Below are 22657 nucleotides of genomic sequence, written 5' to 3'. Positions count from 1 at the left end.
AAGCTCCTTGTGTCCCTATAAACTCTACAATTTGGCGCAGCCTTTAGGATTTTTTTTTGTGTGCTGTCGTGAAGTAGATTGCGTAAGTAGGTCTCAAACAGTGGCTTGGAAAGTAAGCTAGTGGACTCAGCATAAATTGAACAACAAAAGAAACAGGATGGTTGAAATTTGCTGGTCCAGTTCCGTACTGTAGAGCACAACGAGGAAGCATTGCAAATAATACTTTGGTAGTGTAAAAAGAGAGAGCTGGTCCAGTTTATTTTAAACTGCAGAGCGATCCGCGGGACCGGTTGGAAATTCCAAATCGAAGCGCGTAAGAAAGAGAAAAATAATGCTGGTCCAGTATATAGGCTGAAGAGCGAGAGCGGGACCGGTTTAAAGAATGAATCCGCAGCGCCAGAGTAAAAGTTAAATTGAAGAAAAGCTGGTCCAGTTTTCAAGCTGTAGAGCGAGAACGGGTCCGGTTGGTATTGGTTGTTGAAAACCGAAGCGCAGAAGAAAGAGGTTTGTTTGTATTCGCTTGAGAGACATATGAAGTCGACTGATAGAGAGCGAGAGTAAGCTGTTTGGAAAAAGTTTCTATCCATAGATAATCCCCCAAAATTCAGCAGTGGATGATTTTAAAATGGCCTTGAGTGTGTGCCATGTTATGCGTAAAATTAACATTGTTGGAGAGTTCTCTTTAGGAGTTTAAGTGCAGAGCTCAGCACTATCATCGAGAAGTTCGCTTGCTTACAACGACATCTGTGTTGTTTGATTGATGATGGTTGGATAGGTGAAATTAAATAGACAGCCGTACACGGACTGGCATTTGCAGCGCGATTGTTGGAAGCAACGAGAACGAGTCCATTGGAAGTTGTGGATGGGGACGAAGCTGGAAATGATTTATCTGGTTGAGTCGCTTGACTGTGTAGAGAGGTATACACGTAGGTTGCATACTCGTGGTAGTTGCATATTTGCTCTGATAGTATTATACAAACGTTTACTTATGGTATCCCACAAAAGTGTGATTGTAGTTGTGCTGGTTCAGCTTTTATGCTGTAGAGGGAGACCGGGTCCGAAGAGTTCCTCAGACGTGAGAGAGAAAGCAAGCGCTTGAACACGTGATCAATTCAACGGTGGCCGAGAGACTTTGAGGCGTTTCCGAATCGTTGCCTAGACGCGGGTGAATTAGATGGCATGTTTATAGTAGGGCGCGTAAAGCTGTAAAGATGATCTAGTTTGATTCCATACGTTGTTGGATACATATTTGAACAGTGTATCAGAAAGAAAGTGAATCTTGACTAGATTGAGCGGGTTTAACGCGCGGTACTTTTGTCTTGTGCGGGAGGCACACGAGACTATGAAAGCAGACTGGCCCGGCGTTGGGTAGAGGCGTCGCATCCAGCCGAGGGAACCACGCCCTGTCTCACTCGGCTCGCTCACACTCACCGACTGACTGCCGACTCGCGTGCACGCTCGTTTCGAATGACGAGGTGTTGGTTTAATCCATTTACACAGAGACGAAACGACTTTAATGTGAAAAATCAAGAGAATACTGTTGAGAGAGCGAAAGAGACTTTTACCGTATTTGTTTATGCCGAGTGTTGCACTAGTGCACCACTAGGTGCTGTAACACTATTTGTTTATTCGGACAGTGTTGCACTGGTTTTGACCTGGTGGAGCTCTGCTTACGGACAGTGGTCCACCTATAATTTTGCCAGTGTTGTGAGAGAGCGTGTGAGTGATTGAGGCAGCAATACACTGTATCGTAGCTGTAGAGGATTCGTTCAATGTGTGGGTTGTTAGTTTGAAACCTTTTTTTTCCCTTGTACAATGCGTTTTGGAAAACACCTTTGCTCTAGACAGGATGAGACAGTCCAAACTGAACTCCGTTACCATGTGCGTAAGTAAGGATTAAGGGGTAAGCAGGAAGACTACAATTAAGAATTGCAGGAAATTCGTGCTGGACCGCGACCACGGCTAGTGTTCTACTCTTGATAAGGCATCCGTCATCGATGTGCCCAACCGAAACGTTCAGTGTTTATTTTAAGACTCGAATTCAAGCTTCAGTAGCTGACCAGAATGTCAAGAGGTCTTGACTCGCTAAATTTTATGATATCATGAGGTTCCCAGATTTTTTTTCTAACTTGTAACTTTTTAAATAAAGAAGAGGGAAGAGATGTAGGATGCGCATGTATGTATATGAGGAAGTTAGTTGAACACGACGAACCCGAGTGGCCGTGCGAGCTGCTAGATCTGTCAGTAACGAACGAACCGCTGAGAGAGACAGTTGCATTAACAACTAAGCTCCTTGTGTCCCTATAAACTCTACACAGCTGTAATCATGATGTCTTTGATGACTTAAACGTGTGTGAATAAAATCAACAATGTAATATTTGAGAATTGTTTCCGCAAAGTAGTCAAATATCACAATTAAGTAACATTCCTGTGCAGCTACACAATTCCATTATAAGTTACGTCTCAGAGTATAATATAGTGCAGTGTAGTTTCAGTTGAAGAAACACAATTCTGCGGTAAAATTTCCTACATTCAATCATATCGGACATCGGTCTCCAACCGAGCTGATGTTTGACTCATTAACGCGAACCGACAAAGGCATCCGAAAATTTTATGAATCGTAAATTGATTCATAATTACCACAAATGATGGCCATTAAAGAGAGAAGAATACGAGCATCGCGCGCATACTTAAGTAACTCGGAAATCGAAAGCTCATGCAGCTCTAAGCAAATGATGAAAATAATAATAATAAAAAAAAACCGCTGCCCTACGATCATTCACCGACCATTTGTACAGGTGAATAAGTGAAATGACAATTCTCGAGTTGTTTTTCTTTTACGGATTTTTCTCCCCCCGAATTCACATGGAGGGCTGCAGAAGATGATGTCAATTAACTTACCGCTGTTTATGAAACCGGCTGCCGGACCCTGGGGCATCACTTTTTTGACAAAAATGCCCTCCTTGAGGCCACCGCAAACTTCGACACCGAGCCCGGTAAAATCGGATCCCCGGAGAGAGACCAGCCGGGGGGTGGCGTTCTGTAATGAGAAGTAAATATGTTGTGTTGTTGAAGGAAATTGGAAAAAAATATAACCGACGAAATTAAAAAAAAAAATAAATGGAAAAAAGTGAAAACGTGAGTGGGCGTTTTCGGTCGCTGGAAATGATTTATTGAGCGGCGCAGATTGCCGGATGATTTACGATGGAAGAAATGAAGCGTAATCATTAAATTGTATTTACAAGACGATAAAACTGAGCTTGATAGTGGCGGTAGCTTTTTCAAATTAACTCAACATAAATCTAAAAAAAATTTTTGATGACCTATCAGAATCAAGCTCCGAGAGTCAGAAATTTTTTTAAACTTATCAGGATAAAATATATCTGAGACAAATACTCACATTGACAAAGCTATCGTCCACGGTTTTCCGTTTGTCCAAGCTGTTTTGCTTGGTAGCGGGATTGGATGAGGTCCAGCTTGGATCCAATGGGGAGCTGGCGGTCTTTCCAGTTCCAGAAGCTGCTGCTCCTGCTGTTGGGCCCTCGCCCGTCTTGAATGCCGGATTATCGAAAGCATATTCATCTTTCTTACTCTCTGGGTCCTCCGAGACTAGATGGGATTCTGTGGAAAAGAGAAAATAAAAAACGTTTTGTTAATGCCTTCGATAAGCAAATGCGATTTTGTCAAGTTGATTAGTTATAAGCTTGGTGGGAATTTTTCTTCCAATATTTCTGAACTACCGTTGATAGAACACGGAAAATAAAAATTGAAACACCGAAATAAGCTCAAACATCTGTTATGAGACTCCTAATAACAATGATAATAGGTTACCTCATATCATCAGCAACAAAGCAAAAAAAAACTCACCCTTTCTACTTTTTTGAGATAATTCAAGACGTGTCCAACAAATTCAGGCCAACAAGTTTTTCCTCAAACTCAGCGACTTCAAAGAAGCTTCACAGAACCAGTTGGAATGCGCATACATATGTGCGGTGATCATTTGATCATTAGGTGCCCCCTTTCGTTCATTCATTAGTTCATTGCGCAGCTAACAGCGACATTAACAACCACACTGGCTGGTCCAAGATCAACTTCGCAGGTTGTTTCAAAGGAAAACGGATTGTGGCCTATCGAGCCCCCCAGGAAAGCATACATTAGCTTAAGGCCTAAAATTTGGGCCCGACTGTCCAAAACATTTAATATCCCACTACACCGACTGGAGGCGCTTGAAACTGGTTGAGTGGAAAATTGTTACGATTTGGAATCGCGATTCGACATCGTTGTTTGGCTTTGGCAATTTTTAACAACAGTAACACTTAGCGACAGGTTTTTTAATACCATTTTTATCTTTATGATATCCGAAACGAGTACGACTTTGGCGCGTTGTTTATTGTTTATGATTTGAACCTAAACAAGTATATGATGTCACTGTGTGAAATTAGGACATCCATTGGTGCGTTGGAATTTAGAAGAATTTATCTGCGTTCACATAATTTTATTGCTTCGTACAACTCAAACAAAATAAAATTGATAGTCTACTATCAATTGACAGTCGACAATCAACAATCGGTAATCAACAATCGACACTCGACAATTGACAATCGACAATCTACAATCAACAATCGACAATCGGCAATCGTCAATCGACAATCGGCAATCAGCAATCGACAATCGATAATCGACAATCGACAATCGAAAATCGACAAACGACAATCTACAATCGACAAACGGCAATCTACAATCGACAATCTACAATCGACAATCGACAATCGACAATCGCCAATCGACAATCGACAATCGACAATCGACAATCGACAATCGACAATCGACAATCGAGAATCGGCAATCGGCAATCGACAATCGACAATCGACAATCGACAATGGACAATCGACAATCGACAATCGACAATCGACAATCGACAATCGACAATCGACAATCGACAAATGACGATCGACAGTCGTCAATCGACAATCGAAAATCGACAACCGACAATCAACAATCGGCATTTAACAATCGACAATCAACAATCGACAATCGACATTCGAAAATCGAGAATCGACAATCGACAACCGAAAATCAACAATCGGCATTCAACAATTGACAATCGACAATTGACAATCGACAATCGACAATCGACGATCGACGATCGACAATCGACAATCAACAATCAACAATCAACAATCAACAATCAACAATCGACAATCAACAATCAACAATCAACAATCAACAATCAACAATCAACAATCAACAATCAACAATCAACAATCAACAATCAACAATCAACAATCAACAATCAACAATCAACAATCAACAATCAACAATCAACAATCAACAATCAACAATCAACAATCAACAATCAACAATCAACAATCAACAATCAACAATCAACAATCAACAATCAACAATCAACAATCAACAATCAACAATCAACAATCAACAATCAACAATCAACAATCAACAATCAACAATCAACAATCAACAATCAACAATCAACAATCAACAATCAACAATCAACAATCAACAATCAACAATCAACAATCAACAATCAACAATCAACAATCAACAATCAACAATCAACAATCAACAATCAACAATCAACAATCAACAATCAACAATCAACAATCAACAATCAACAATCAACAATCAACAATCAACAATCAACAATCAACAATCAACAATCAACAATCAACAATCAACAATCAACAATCAACAATCAACAATCAACAATCAACAATCAACAATCAACAATCAACAATCAACAATCAACAATCAACAATCAACAATCAACAATCAACAATCAACAATCAACAATCAACAATCAACAATCAACAATCAACAATCAACAATCAACAATCAAAAATCAACAATCAACAATCAACAATCAACAATCAACAATCAACAATCAACCATCAACAATCAACAATCGACAATCAACAATCGACAATCAACAATCGACAATCGACAATGGACAATCGACAATCGTCAATCGACAATCGTCAATCGACAATCGACAATCGACAATCGACAATCGACAATCGACAATCGACAATCGACAATCGACAATCGACAATCGACAATCGACAATTGACAATCGACAATCGACAATCGACAATCGACAATCGACAATCGACAATCGACAATCGACAATCGACAATCGACAATCGACAATCGACAATCGACAATCGACAATCGACAACCGACAACCGAAAATCGACAATCGACAATCGACAATCGATAATCGATAATCGACAATCGACAATCGACAATCGACAATCGACAATCGACAATCGACAATCGACAATCGACAATCGACAATCAACAATCAACAATCAACAATCAACAATCGACAATCAACAATCGACAATCGACAATGGACAATCGACAATCGACAATCGACAATCGACAATCGACAATCGACAATCGACAATCGACAATCGACAATCGACAATCGACAATCGACAATCGACAATCGACAATCGACAATCGACAATCGACAATCGACAATCGACAATCGACAATCGACAATCGACAATCGACAATCGACAATCGATAATCGACAATCGACAATCGACAATCGACAATCGACAATCAACAATGGACAATCGACAATCGACAATCAACAATGGACAATCGACAATCGACAATCGACAATCGACAATAGACATTCGAAAATCGACAATCGACAATCGACAATCGACAATCGACAATCGACAATCGACAATCGACAAACGACAATCATTAATCGACAATCGACGATCGACAATCGACGATCGACAATCGACGATCGACAATCGACAATCGACAATCGACAATCGACAATCAACAATCAACAATCGAAAATCAACAATCGACAATCAACAATCGACAATCAACAATCAACGATCGACAATCGGTATTCGACAATCGATAATCGAAAATCGACAATCGACAATCGACCATCGACAATCGACAATCGACAATCGACAATCGACAATCGACAATCGACAATCGACAATCCACAATGAACAATCAACAATCGACAATCGACAATCGACAATCGACAATCGAAAATCGACAATCGAAAATAGACAATCGACAATCGACAATCGACAATCGACAATCGACAATCAACAATCGACAATCGACATTCGGAAATCGAAAATCGACAACCGAAAATCAACAATCGGCATTCAACATTTGACAACCGACATTCGACAATCGACATTCGACAATCGACATTCGACAATCGACATTCGACAATCGACAACCGACAAACGACAATCAGCAATCGACAATCGACAATCAACAATCAACAATCAACAATCAACAATCAACAATCAACAATCAACAATCAACAATCAACAATCAACAATCAACAATCAACAATCAACAATCAACAATCAACAATCAACAATCAACAATCAACAATCAACAATCAACAATCAACAATCAACAATCAACAATCAACAATCAACAATCAACAATCAACAATCAACAATCAACAATCAACAATCAACAATCAACAATCAACAATCAACAATCAACAATTAACAATCAACAATCAACAATCAACAATCAACAATCAACAATCAACAATCAACAATCAACAATCAACAATCAACAATCAACAATCAACAATCAACAATCAACAATCAACAATCAACAATCAACAATCAACAATCAACAATCAACAATTTAGTATTTAGAAGAATTTATCTGCGTTCACATAATTTTATTGCTTCGTACAACTCAAACAAAATAAAATTGATAGTCTACTATCAATTGACAGTCGACAATCAACAATCGGTAATCAACGATCGACACTCGACAATTGACAATCGACAATCTGCAATCAACAATCGACAATCGACAATCGACAATCGACAATCGACAATCGACAATCGACAATCGACAATCGACAATTGACAATCGACAATCGACAATCGACAATCGACAATCGACAATCGACAATCGACAATCGACAATCGACAATCGACAATCGACAATCGACAATCGACAATCGACAACCGACAACCGACAATCGACAATCGACAATCGACAATCGATAATCGATAATCGACAATCGACAATCGACAATCGACAATCGACAATCGACAATCGACAATCGACAATCGACAATCGACAATCAACAATCAACAATCAACAATCGACAATCAACAATCGACAATCGACAATGGACAATCGACAATCGACAATCGACAATCGACAATCGACAATCGACAATCGACAATCGACAATCGACAATCGACAATCGACAATCGACAATCGACAATCGACAATCGACAATCGACAATCGACAATCGACAATCGACAATCGACAATCGACAATCGACAATCGACAATCGACAATCGACAATCGACAATCAACAATGGACAATCGACAATCGACAATCAACAATGGACAATCGACAATCGACAATCGACAATAGACATTCGAAAATCGACAATCGACAATCGACAATCGACAATCGACAATCGACAATCGACAATCGACAATCATTAATCGACAATCGACGATCGACAATCGACGATCGACAATCGACGATCGACAATCGACGATCGACAATCGACGATCGACAATCGACGATCGACAATCGACGATCGACAATCGACAATCGACAATCGACAATCAACAATCAACAATCGAAAATCAACAATCGACAATCAACAATCGACAATCAACAATCAACGATCGACAATCGGTATTCGACAATCGATAATCGAAAATCGACAATCGACAATCGACCATCGACAATCGACAATCGACAATCGACAATCGACAATCGACAATCGACAATCGACAATCGACAATCCACAATGAACAATCAACAATCGACAATCGACAATCGACAATCGACAATCGAAAATCGACAATCGAAAATAGACAATCGACAATCGACAATCGACAATCGACAATCGACAATCAACAATCGACAATCGACATTCGGAAATCGAAAATCGACAACCGAAAATCAACAATCGGCATTCAACATTTGACAACCGACATTCGACAATCGACATTCGACAATCGACATTCGACAATCGACATTCGACAATCGACAACCGACAAACGACAATCAGCAATCGACAATCGACAATCAACGATCGACAATCGACAATCAACAATCAACAATCAACAATCAACAATCAACAATCAACAATCAACAATCAACAATCAACAATCAACAATCAACAATCAACAATCAACAATCAACAATCAACAATCAACAATCAACAATCAACAATCAACAATCAACAATCAACAATCAACAATCAACAATCAACAATCAACAATCAACAATCAACAATCAACAATCAACAATCAACAATCAACAATCAACAATCAACAATCAACAATCAACAATCAACAATCAACAATCAACAATCAACAATCAACAATCAACAATCAACAATCAACAATCAACAATCAACAATCAACAATCAACAATCAACAATCAACAATCAACAATCAACAATCAACAATCAACAATCAACAATCAACAATCAACAATCAACAATCAACAATCAACAATCAACAATTAACAATCAACAATCAACAATCAACAATCAACAATCAACAATCAACAATCAACAATCAACAATCAACAATCAACAATCAACAATCAACAATCAACAATCAACAATCAACAATCAACAATCAACAATCAACAATCAACAATCAACAATCAACAATCAACAATCAACAATCAACAATCAACAATCAACAATCAACAATCAACAATCAACAATCAACAATCAACAATCAACTATCAACTATCAACAATCAACAATCAACAATCAACAATCAACAATCAACAATCAACAATCAACAATCAACAATCAACAATCAACAATCAACAATCAACAATCAATAATCAACAATCAACAATCAACAATCAACAATTAACAATCAACAATCAACAATCAACAATCAACAATTAACAATCAACAATCAACAATCAACAATCAACAATCAAAAATCGACAATCAACAATCAACAATCAACAATCAACAATCAACAATCAACAATCAACAATCAACAATCAACAATCAACAATCAACAATCAACAATCAACAATCAACAATCAACAATCAACAATCAACAATCAACAATCAACAATCAACAATCAACAATCAACAATCAACAATCAACAATCAACAATCAACAATCAACAATCAACAATCAACAATCAACAATCAACAATCAACAATCAACAATCAACAATCAACAATCAACAATCAACAATCAACAATCAACAATCAACAATCAACAATCAACAATCAACAATCAACAATCAACAATCAACAATCAACAATCAACAATCAACAATCAACAATCAACAATCAACAATCAACAATCAACAATCAACAATCAACAATCAACAATCAACAATCAACAATCAACAATCAACAATCAACAATCAACAATCAACAATCAACAATCAACAATCAACAATCAACAATCAACAATCAACAATCAACAATCAACAATCAACAATCAACAATCAACAATCAACAATCAACAATCAACAATCAACAATCAACAATCAACAATCAACAATCAACAATCAACAATCAACAATCAACAATCAACAATCAACAATCAACAATCAACAATCAACAATCAACAATCAACAATCAACAATCAACAATCAACAATCAACAATTAACAATCAACAATCAACAATCAACAATCAACAATCAACAATCAACAATCAACAATCAACAATCAACAATCAACAATCAACAATCAACAATCAACAATCAACAATCAACAATCAACAATCAACAATCAACAATCAACAATCAACAATCAACAATCAACAATCAACAATCAACAATCAACAATCAACAATCAACAATCAACAATCAACAATCAACAATCAACAATCAACAATCAACAATCAACAATCAACAACCAACAATCAACAATCAACAATCAACAATCAACAATCAACAATCAACAATCAACAATCAACCATCAACCATCAACAATCAACAATCAACAATCAACAATCAACAATCAACAATCAACAATCAACAATCAACAATCAACAATCAACAATCAACAATCAACAATCAACAATCAACAATCAACAATCAACAATCAACAATCAACAATCAACAATCAACAATCAACAATCAACAATCAACAATCAACAATCAACAATCAACAATCAACAATCAACAATCAACAATCAACAATCAACAATCAACAATCAACAATCAACAATCAACAATCAACAATCAACAATCAACAATCAACAATCAACAATCAACAATCAACAATCAACAATCAACAATCAACAATCAACAATCAACAATCAACAATCAACAATCAACAATCAACAATCAACAATCAACAATCAACAATCAACAATCAACAATCAACAATCAACAATCAACAATCAACAATCAACAATCAACAATCAACAATCAACAATCAACAATCAACAATCAACAATCAACAATCAACAATCAACAATCAACAATCAACAATCAACAATCAACAATCAACAATCAACAATCAACAATCAACAATCAACAATCAACAATCAACAATCAACAATCAACAATCAACAATCAACAATCAACAATCAACAATCAACAATCAACAATCAACAATCAACAATCAACAATCAACAATCAACAATCAACAATCAACAATCAACAATCAACAATCAACAATCAACAATCAACAATCAACAATCAACAATCAACAATCAACAATCAACAATCAACAATCAACAATCAACAATCAACAATCAACAATCAACAATCAACAATCAACAATCAACAATCAACAATCAACAATCAACAATCAACAATCAACAATCAACAATCAACAATCAACAATCAACAATCAACAATCAACAATCAACAATCAACAATCAACAATCAACAATCAACAATCAACAATCAACAATCAACAATCGACAATCGGTATTCGATAATCGACAATCGATAATTGACAATCGACATTCTACAATCCACAATCGACAATCGACAATCGACAATCGACAATCGACAATCGACAATCGACAATCGACAATCGACAATCGACAATCGACAATCGACAATCGACAATCGACAATCGACAATCGACAATCGACAATCGACAATCGACAATCGACAATCGACAATCGACAATCGAAATCAACAATCGACAATCGAAGATCGACAACCAACAGTCGACAATAGACTATCGGCAATCGATAATCGTCAATCAACAATCAACAATCGACAATCGACAATCGACAATCGAGAATCGTTAATAGACAATCGACAATCTACAATCTTCTATCGACAATCGACAACCGACAATCGATAATCGATAATCGAATATCAGTAATCGACAATCGAAAGTCGACAATCAACAATCAACAATCGACAATCGACAATTGGTAGTTGACAATCGACCGTCGACAATTGACAATCGACAATCGACTACCGACAATCGGAAATCGACAGTAGAAAATCGACAATCGGCAATCGAAAATCGACAATCGACAATCGACAATCGACGCAAGCAATCAAAAGTCATATATTTACTTTTCATTAATAATTTATTTGATTATTTATGATGTAAAAAAAGATTAAAAATAATTTATGAATAGATTTTTCAAGAACGAAATCTTGAAAATGAATTCAGATTTTATTTTAAATAGTGGTTTTCACAAGTTGTGTGTTTTTTGGGGCAATTTTGACTTTTAATTCCGAATCTGAATTTTGCATTTTAAACCTGAAAAAAAATCTTAATTCATAGTTTGAAATTGATTTTTAAATCTAAATTAAAACATGTTATGAGAGAATCCTTTATCGGAAATCGCTTGCTTGAACTTTGAATCTTTGATTTTCTATATGGATTCTTTTTTCAATGCCTTATTCGTAAAGCAAATGCAACTAGTGAATCTGAATGAAAATTCTGAATGATGAAATGCAGATACAGACCCCGTTCGTTTTTGGCAACATGCCCGAAAGTTTTGTGTTGCCAAAGTCGAATGTTGCCAAAATCAAACAGTTTTTTAATTTTATTTTTACAAAATAACTATTTTTATAATGATTAACGTTATTTGTAGTCAATCTCGAAAAACGGACGAAAACGGCTTTTCCGGGAAGCTGATCAGACTGATCAAGGTGACGATGGATGGAACGCAGTGCTGTGTGCGAATTTCGGGTGAATTGTCGAGTTCATTCGAATTGCGCAGGGGGCTTCGACAAGGTGATGGTCTATCCTGCATGATGTTCAACGTGGCGCTAGAAGGTGTTATTCGACGAGCGGTGGGCGAAATGCGGGGCACGATTTTCAACAGATCCAGTCAACTTATCTGCTTTGCCGATGACATTGATATAGTCGGCAGATCATCTGCGGCGGTGGAGGAGATCTACAGCAAACTGAAACGTGAAGCAGGAAGGATTGGGTTGATGATTAATACGTCCAAGACGAAGTACATGCTGGCCTGCGGATCCGAGACCGACCGAACCCGCTTGTCCAGTAATAACAAGGTCACGATCGACGGCGACGAGCTGGAGATAGTCGAAGACTTTGTCTATCTCGGCTCACTGGTGACCGCAGACAATGACACCAGCCGTGAGATCCGGAGGCGAATTATCAGCGGAAGTCGTGCCTACTATGGACTCCACAAGCAACTGCGGTCGAGAAGACTTAGCCCTCGCACGAAGTGTAACCTGTATATGACGCTTATTAGACCGGTTGTTCTCTACGGGCACGAGACATGGATATTGCTCGAGGAGGACCTACGTACACTCGGAGTATTCGAGCGACGAGTGTTAAGAACCATCTTTGGCGGCGTACAGGAGAACGGAGTGTGGAGGCGAAGGATGAACCACGAGCTCGCGCGACTCTACGGCGAACCCAGTATCCAGAAGGTGGTGAAGGCTGGCCGGATACGCTGGGCTGGACATGTTGCGAGAATGCCGGACGACTGTCCTGCAAAACAGGTGTTCGCTACGAATCCGGTAGGAACAAGACGAGCGGGGGCGCAACGAGCGAGGTGGTTAGACCAAGTGGAGCGTGATCTGGCGAACGTGGGGTGCCCGAGAAATTGGAGAACGGTTGCTATGAACCGAGTGAATTTTAGGAATTATGTTCGTCAAGTTATGTCGTAAGACGGAATACTATGTAAATAAAAAAAATAAATAAAATTGTAGTCAATCTCCGACCATTTTTAGTCATTTTTGATTATTTTTTATCATATTTTTAATGCATTTTGTACTATTCTTGTTTTGTTTATAATGTTTGTTTTTTTTTGTCATATTTGCTGATATTGTAATTCTTCATAATTTTTTAGTTGTTTTTTTTTGTCATTTTTAGTCTTTTGTTTGTATTTGTTTTTGAATTTTTCATTTTTCTAACATTTTTGAGTAAGTTTTGTAAAAAACTTTGATTTTTGTTGTCTAATTTTATTATCATTTCAGAAAGTAAAAATGTATGTATGGTGTTTGTCTAAATTATATTGGTCCTGTTATAGCGAAAAATGAAAGGTAATGTTGTTTCTAAAAACCGTTGCCGTGTTCCGTGTGCCAAAATCGAATGTTGCTAAAATGGAATGTTGCCAAAAACGAACGGGGTCTGTATTTCAATTCTGGATCACCATTATAAAACTTTGTTAAGTTTTAGTTCTTCATAAGATTTCAGAGAAAGAATTTCAAATCCAGATAATTATATTGGTTTTTTTTTTAAATATTTCCCTTTAAATATTCCGGAAGTTTCGAGCATGGAAAAGAATCTAATTTTATTTTCAAATGCGAACCCAAGATTCGAAACAGGATTTTGTCCCAATGATGAGCCCAACTAAATTCCCAACAGATTCCCCCCCCCCCCCCCCCAGCAGATTCCACAATCCGATCAAATTTTGATTTTTATAAAAAAAAAAGCCATAAGGACCCAGGATCGGAAATGATTCAAACCTAAGCTTACCACAGATATTTTTCCACACTAATCCAGGCAAGGCAAATCCGAGCTTTTTTATCTAAAAACCATGCACAATCCAGACATTTGTTTTCAAAGTTTACAATCCAAAATCTGAACAATATCCATCCAAATTAGGGAATACTTCAAAATCAAGAAGACAAAAACCTCGAAAAATTGTTTTTTAATCGAAACACACCAGTCACTTTATTTGAATAAAATTTGCTAGAAAAATTGTTTTGGAAATTAATAATTATGATCACGTAATTTAAATTTGTCTTTGATGTAGCAAATAAAGTAAAACATTCGACAAAATCCGGGCAATCTGGCAACTCTAGTAAGTCTAATTTTATAGAAAATTCAATATTCAGGCCTAAGAACTATACCGGAGTTTCATTTACCAAATTCTTTTGTGAATAACTTTTGATAGCGATTTCCGAGTACAGTCTTCAAATAACAAATGAGAAATTTTTTGAAAAACTGTAGAAGAAATGGGGTCCTGGCATGAGATTGCGTGGTTTTGGCCAAGTTTTGAGTCGAGATTGTTAGTCGTTCATCAAAAATTGATTAAGAATTCAATATTTTGAGTATAGAGAAGAACATTTTGCTTGACATGTTTGGAACCTCATGGAGAATGGAGGGGGTAGTTCAATCCCCAACTCCCCCCTCCCCGTTCCTACGGCCATGATGTGCAGAAATATTAAATCAAGTTTCAATATTATCCATAAATAAGCACTTTAAATCATAACCGATAGCAATTTTCTGAACCAGATTGCAATATGGTTTAAACGCCTCAGAGCATGTCCACAGTTCACCGTTCCAGACCTTCATTAAAACGAAAACGAAAACAAACCCGGTAGCGCAATGAAAGCAAAAGTGAAACAAACGAATCACATGTTGGCTGCTGTTTTCTGTTTCTCTGCGAAGCCGGAACAAACAAGTGCGCGGATCGTGCACTCACCCGTGTAATTTACGGCCGGGCCAGCGATCCGTTCTGTATGCATAAAGCTCCGAGTCCGAGCCACTTTTTATCCCTCATGCGCTCTTCGCCCCTTCAGCTGGGTACTCGGTAGTCATGACCCAGCCCAATTTGTTGAGGTGGAAAAGGGGGGAGGGCACTCTCCTCGTTAGCCATCGGCCGGCTACGGGCAACAGTCGGAATCCCAAGTCCGGCACCGGGTGCATGCTGATGGCTTTTGTTAATTTCGAAAACAAAACTCTCACTCGTCGTCGTCGTCGTTGTCAAGAGACAAATCGCGTCGTGTAATGGCATACACCAGAGCCGATTGCAATCGGGAAATTTGTTGTCCATAGGCCAAAAAATAATCACAATGGGAGCAGTGCTCTACTAGGTTGGTACAGCAACCTCTAAAAATCCGGGCACGCGTGCTCCCTGGACCACGTCCAATCACAGAAAACACACAAGCCTGTTGAATTATTCATAAGAACTGTATAGGTATGTATGTTGGAGCATAGGAGACTTGGAGCTGCTCGGCGGGAGGAGCCGCTGTTAATTGTATCTGGGGTATTAGATGGTCGATTCAAGCAACGACACTCGTGTGTTCGATGCGGAAAAAGGTTTTTCCACATCAAGGTCACTGTGTCGAGAGCTGCTAACAAGCCGAAGCAATGGGTTAGTGCTTCTGCTGCCATATGGGATATCCGCCTCCACCAAGATTGGATGCCAAGAGCTACACCTTCCCCCCGCGATAGGAAGAAATAAGAAATCGGATTGGCGAAAAAGTTGCTCGTAAATCTGCCGGCAAACGATTGAAACTTTCGACGATGTGCTTTGCAGTAGAAACGTCACTCCTAATAATAACACATATTTATAGCGTGGTAATAAATCTTCACCGTTTATGCCGCTGGAGCTATCTTGACATTATCAACAACAACTAAGGATTAGAATTGGAAATGTTGCAAAATATTGCGAGTTTTCTCTCTGTAACTCTGAGTAGTAGCAAGTTTATTTTCCATCAATATTTGTATCAAATTGTTTATAAAAAACGCATTTTTTATTAGGGTGATATGCCAATTGTTATTCTCAATCCCATCGTTGTAAAGCTGTTAGACTGTTTGGATTTGCTCGATTCGAATGACACTGACAGAAAATCGAAAATTCCAATCGTGACATTTCGTCTCTTTGTTTATTATACACACTCATTTGGCGGAACACATCAAATTTGTAAAAATAACCCATTATAACGAACCGTCGTGATCTGTCAAAAAATGTGTCAATTTGTCGGTTCAATATTACACATGTTTTAAAACAGCTCGAGTACGCTTCAGGAAGTGTAGTTTTAGATGTTATAAAAACTTCAACTGCATGTTTTCATTTGGTAAATTGATGGTGACTCGTGGTAAGTTTCGGAATTTGTATCAAAATATATATTTAATTTTTTTTTTTAAACATAAATGACTGTTGTTACAGATCCATCTGGAGCCGCAAAGGATGTGGAAAGTCGCTTGGCAGATCGAAGACGGTAATTCTAGCACTGATCTGCACTGATTCTAGTTGGCACTTCGCCATCGGTCGTATTGAAAAGTAAGTTTTTGCAAATATGAAAGGTTTCCGAATAACCGAATAATTTACATTCTTTCAGCATTCTTCATGTCGATTCCTCCAGAAAATGAACCAGGGTCACAAATCCTAGGCATATTCTGAACTAAGAGGGAAGTATGGAAAAAGCAGCCAAATTTTTCCGACAATCATTTTTTCCAAAAAAAATTGTAATGTTTTGTGAAATAAACTAGCAAATTTATTATTTGATTGTTTTCAGTTAATTTTTATTAAGTATTCCTTGCATATGCGATCTTTCTCACAACAAAAATCGGCTCACATTCCCACTGAGCGCAAGCGTTTGAAATAATGTGTAAATTTGACCCGACGACTTGACGTAAAGCCTAAGTACCTTATAAAGGGTAAAGGGGCTTTACATGAAAAAGGAGTTAACCCAGTCTTTTCCGATAACGGATCAAAACTACACTATAAGGGGTTGCGCCAAATGGGTGTGTAGGCTCGTTAGTTAGCATAGAATCATCATAGTAGCCTTAGTGATAATTGAGAGAATCCGCGATGCCAGGTAAATGTTTGACGTTTTGTAGTTAGGAAAAAATGTTAACAAAAAGGTGTAAATTTCCGGCTTTTTACTTCAGAGATCTCTTAAAAAGTAAGTAGAATCATCTTTTAGGTCTTCTTCTAGTGTTCTAAATATTTTTTGAAAAAGTGATATTTTTACAAAAATGTTCATTCAAAAAAAATGTTTGAGATATTTGTAAGCTAAATTTACGAAAGTTCTGTTTTGGAAAGCATTCTAACAAGGAAAAACCTGGTTGAAAAAACTTGAATTTTATCCTGTTTTCTGTTAACCAAAGTAACATATTTGATGATTTTTCTGGAATCAACGGAGTGTTTGAGTTGTTTATTGTACTGGAAGAACATTTAAAATGATTTAGATTTTCTATACATTTATTTAAGAGTTGTATTTCATTTATGAAAAATGCTCTTCTGAAATGTTTGCTCTTATGTGAGAGCTGTTTGCACATTTTTCGTTAATTTTTGTTAAAAATCAAATGTATTTCCGTCGGCGTGTCTTGCAAGTACCTTCTCATGACAAAATTTTGCCCAATAGTTTTTAAAAAATAAGATTAGGAGCTACCTGCCTTTTAATTATATGCCTGGTCCCAAAAGCTTCCTATATTCTCTTAACTCTTCTATGGAGGACTTTGTGGCGCTACTGTTTGGTTAATATCTCCCATAGCGCCCTCTTCTCGACGAACCAGCGACCATATCAGACTTGCTTGCTCAGAACAAATTGCTAGAAAGGGTTGTTTAAAATGTATTTCGTGATAGAATAATAAGCATTCAAGGGAAACTTTTTTAAATTTCTATTAGGAAACCTCATAACTATTAGTTTTTGAATTATATGAAAACGATAAACAACGGAACAAATTTCAAATCCTTCACGGAAAATAATAAAAAGGTAAAATTTACCGAGGCAGCAAAGGTGAACGCTCGCAAAAGCTAAAAAGGTAACTTCTACCTATTCGAGGTGAAACTCACCTCACAGCGAGGTAAAATATACCTGAAACGAAGAATGAAAAAAGGTACAATTCACCGAGAAAAAAGGTGAATCCAAAAAAGGTAAATTTTACCTCGTAGCGAGGTGAAGTTCACCTAAATTGAGCTGAATCAAAAAGTATAATCCACCTTGAAAGAAAGGTAAATCCAAATGAGGTAAAACTTACCTCGTAGCGAGGTGAAGTTGACCTGGATTGAGCTAAACTCTCAATCCATCTCTCAAATCATCTCGAAAAAAAGTAACTATTTGACGAATCCGTTTATTGAGGTTAAGCTGTTTTGCCGTTTAGGAACAAGTTTTGCTTCGTGCACAATATGTGAAAATCGGAACAAAATGGTAAGTGTTTTCTAAGATTTTATTTAGTTGTGCTGGTTGTCTTCATAATACTTTGCTTTTGTTTCAGATCGGCCCACAGAGCTTCGTGTTGTATTCCCGTCAGCCTTCAGATATTATTCCGGAAAAGCCGGACCTGACAAGCTTGGCGAACAAAGGACTTGACTCAACAACAACGGTGATATATTTCAAAAATAAATATTAGGTAACTGTCTCTATTTGTTTCAAATAAATACCAATTTTTTCATGAACTGTGTTTTTTTAAATTATTTTTTATTGAAGAAACCAATCAAACAAACTAGCATTTACCTTTTAAATCAGTGAATCGGAAAACGGTATTATTTACTATTTTGCTAGGTGAATGAGAAAATGGTAAAATCTACCTTTTTGCTAGGTGAATTGAAAAAAGGTAAAATTTACCTTTTTGCTAGGTGAATGAAAAAAAGGTAAAATTTACCTCAAAAGAGGGGTGGAAAAAATTCACCTCGCAAAAAGGTAAATTTTACCTTTTTTTAATTTTCCGTGTTCTTTTGTCACTTGGAGTTGGAACATCGCGAGGGGAGTGGATAATAAAGCTTGTATTCAACAAAGTTGAATACTATATCATTGCACAAAAATCGCAATCTTATCGTAAATTAAAAATGAATTTTAATTTTAAAAACTTTTACAGAAACCAATTCTTAATCTATATTTCAAGTACTAAATTAGTTCAAAAACTTAACTTCTTGATTTATAAAAATCAATGCTTATCTGTCTGTCTGATTTGAAGACCGGGTATGGTTTCTATAATTGTTTCAGAACCCTCCGACTTCAGGGAGGAGGGGCTCCCATACAAATTCATCATATAATTTGGCACAACTTTTACAATTTTTATGCTATATGCATTAAATTTTCTACAAAACAATTTTACACCGTGATATAATTTTTTGTATTGTTGAACATGTTTCGACATATTCAGAGGATTTGTTATATGAAACCCCTTGCCAATTATTTTGAAAGGGGGAAGGGGGTCCCATGTAAATTCCATATAAAATGTGACAGAACTTGAACAATTTTTAAACTATTTTGATAATTTGGTACCCGTCCAAGTTTTGAGATGATTTCAAATTTTGCCCATAAAAGTTTATACATGATGAGATAATGGATTGAATTTTCAAAAAAGTTTTGGTTTTAGCACCTATATAAAACGACCGTGAATTATAACAATATCCTGAAGGTAATAGGAGATTTGCATCAAACTAGCACAAATTTCATGAGGTTCCGATCAAATTCGGTACACATACACATCCTGATGTAATGAGTTGATTTACCGATTTGAATTTCTCTTCCAACTTTCGTGGATACTCCCATACAAACCAAAGGAAGATTTTTCATAAATCGGAAAAATTTTAAGTGATTTGCAGATTTTAAATCGTATTGTAGGCTAGCAAAAAACCTTTTATGATTATTTTTATGAATCGTGTTTATAAAATTTCGTTTTGGAGACAAAAATAAAAATGAATTACAACACCATTCGTTTTTTTGTTTGGTTTGCCAAATTTGTGAATAAATCCAAGCAAAATCCGAGCTTTTTTCAATGGAATCCGGATAACTGGGCCGGGCCGGACTGTTTCAAAATTTTGTTTTGAATATTGGGCAATTCGGATAAAACCGGACAATTTTGCATCCTTAAACATGAAACTGTTGTTTTTTTTTTCGAGTAAAATCCTTATTTAATATACCGATTTCGTATACATGAGTTTTGGATTATAATTCTGATACTCCAAACGTTATGAAGAAAATTAAAACTTATCTAGAGTTTGTTTTGATTAGGTCGTATGAGCCACCTGACGTGTTTCCAGAAAATCGATGTTAAAGTTTTGCATTACGGATTCAATTCTAGTATTTTAAGTATCGCTCAGAATTATCTGCAAATTGAATATGCGATACATAAACATTTGAGACATATGTTAATGCATTCGAAACAAGCATTAGTTTAGTTGCTCGAGGAAACATGCAGATACGACATTTTGCATTACATATTTGGCACTAACGTCGTTTTGCATCTTTGTTAATTTTTATACTTCAACTTGATTCCATTAGTAACTAACTCCGTAATTTCCTGTTCGGAACAAAATTTAACACTAGCGATAGTAGAAAGCAGCCTCAGTGATACTTCGAGTGCTCGCTCAGAGATGCTTGCGAAATCGGGGCTACGAGAAGTCCTCTAGGAAACGTTCCTGAGCATTGATTGTACATTGATGGTTACTATCTGGTGACTTCGATAACCGTTCAAGGAGTGAGGAAAGTAACCAAAAGCTTAAACTTGTTTTGGCTGCCCCTGTAGTGGAAAAATATAAAGTGAAAATTCGCTCAGCCTAAAAATAATGTTTAATTAACTTACCAGCAACAAAATGGAAACATTCAGTGCACTGAGAAAGCTAAAATCACTCTTTTAAATGGTTTTCGTCATATCTTTTAAAGTTTTCAGCTCGTTGGCCCCGTACTTTCTGCAAAAATGCAAAACGACCGATGAACCACTTTGCAAAACTGTTTATTTTGCGTCTTTTTGCATGCACCGCAATGCAGGGCAACGCAAAAAGCCGTTAAAACCAAATTACACTCAAAAATGAGAAAGTCATCATACGTTTTAAATTTGAAATCATTATGCAGAAGTTATGCATTGACTTTATGAAACCAAATTTTTATCCAACATATAATACATGTTTATCAATCGTTTGCACTCAATAACTCAATTTTGTTCATAATGGTTTATACGACCTAATCAAAACAAACTCTAGATATTTTTATATTTTCCAGAGAACATGTTGATATTGGTATGTTAAGAACATGTCTTATTTTGTGTTTCAAGACCTTGAAGATCAAAAACATACAAAATTATTAGATTTAGCAATGAAACAACGTTTTTTCTAGACACAATCTGACTATCTCCAAAGTTTACAATTTTGGCTTTGTAGTTGCCTAGAAGGAGCATGATGAATTTCGGAACTCCTCCGTTCGAGATTTCCTCATGGTCCTCAATGTTATAAGTTAATTACTTTGGTCATTCATTAATCTTTAGCAGAGTTATAGTTATCTGACCATTCTCTTTGCAATTTGCAACTTCATATTTGCAATTCAGCTACTGAATTTTCAAACAAATATGTTTCCTCTGCATAATGATTAAGGATCTTGGATCTCAAGTAAACCTTATCCAAGTTATAAAATTTCGTATTTTTAACAAAAGTTATTCAAAATAGAGTAACTGAATTTGAACACCGTCATTTTTCAAAACTAGGTTTAAAATTATTCTTTAGAACTGAAATTATC

At 36.7% G+C, this 22657-nt stretch overlaps 1 protein-coding gene across 4 annotated transcripts in view; it reads right to left on the bottom strand.

The window, feature by feature from the left end:
* Window positions 1-22657, bottom strand: part of LOC129743836 (probable serine/threonine-protein kinase DDB_G0282963) — a 378781-nt gene that overhangs the window by 31932 nt on the left and 324192 nt on the right. For 3 of the 4 annotated variants that reach the window (XM_055736047.1, XM_055736046.1, XM_055736048.1), the window contains exons 3-4: window positions 3401-3621; window positions 2902-3040 (exon numbers count right to left, since the gene is read on the bottom strand). In XM_055736047.1, coding sequence (XP_055592022.1) covers window positions 2902-3040; window positions 3401-3621 — 360 coding nt within the window. Of the gene's footprint in view, window positions 1-2901; window positions 3041-3400; window positions 3622-15894; window positions 15979-22657 lie in introns of those variants that run through there. The other variant, XM_055736049.1, reaches the window with a different exon arrangement.

Source organism: Uranotaenia lowii, chromosome 2 (assembly GCF_029784155.1).
Source record: "Uranotaenia lowii strain MFRU-FL chromosome 2, ASM2978415v1, whole genome shotgun sequence".
NCBI lineage: Eukaryota > Metazoa > Arthropoda > Insecta > Diptera > Culicidae > Uranotaenia > Uranotaenia lowii.
This window is presented reverse-complemented; position numbering and strand designations above follow the sequence as displayed.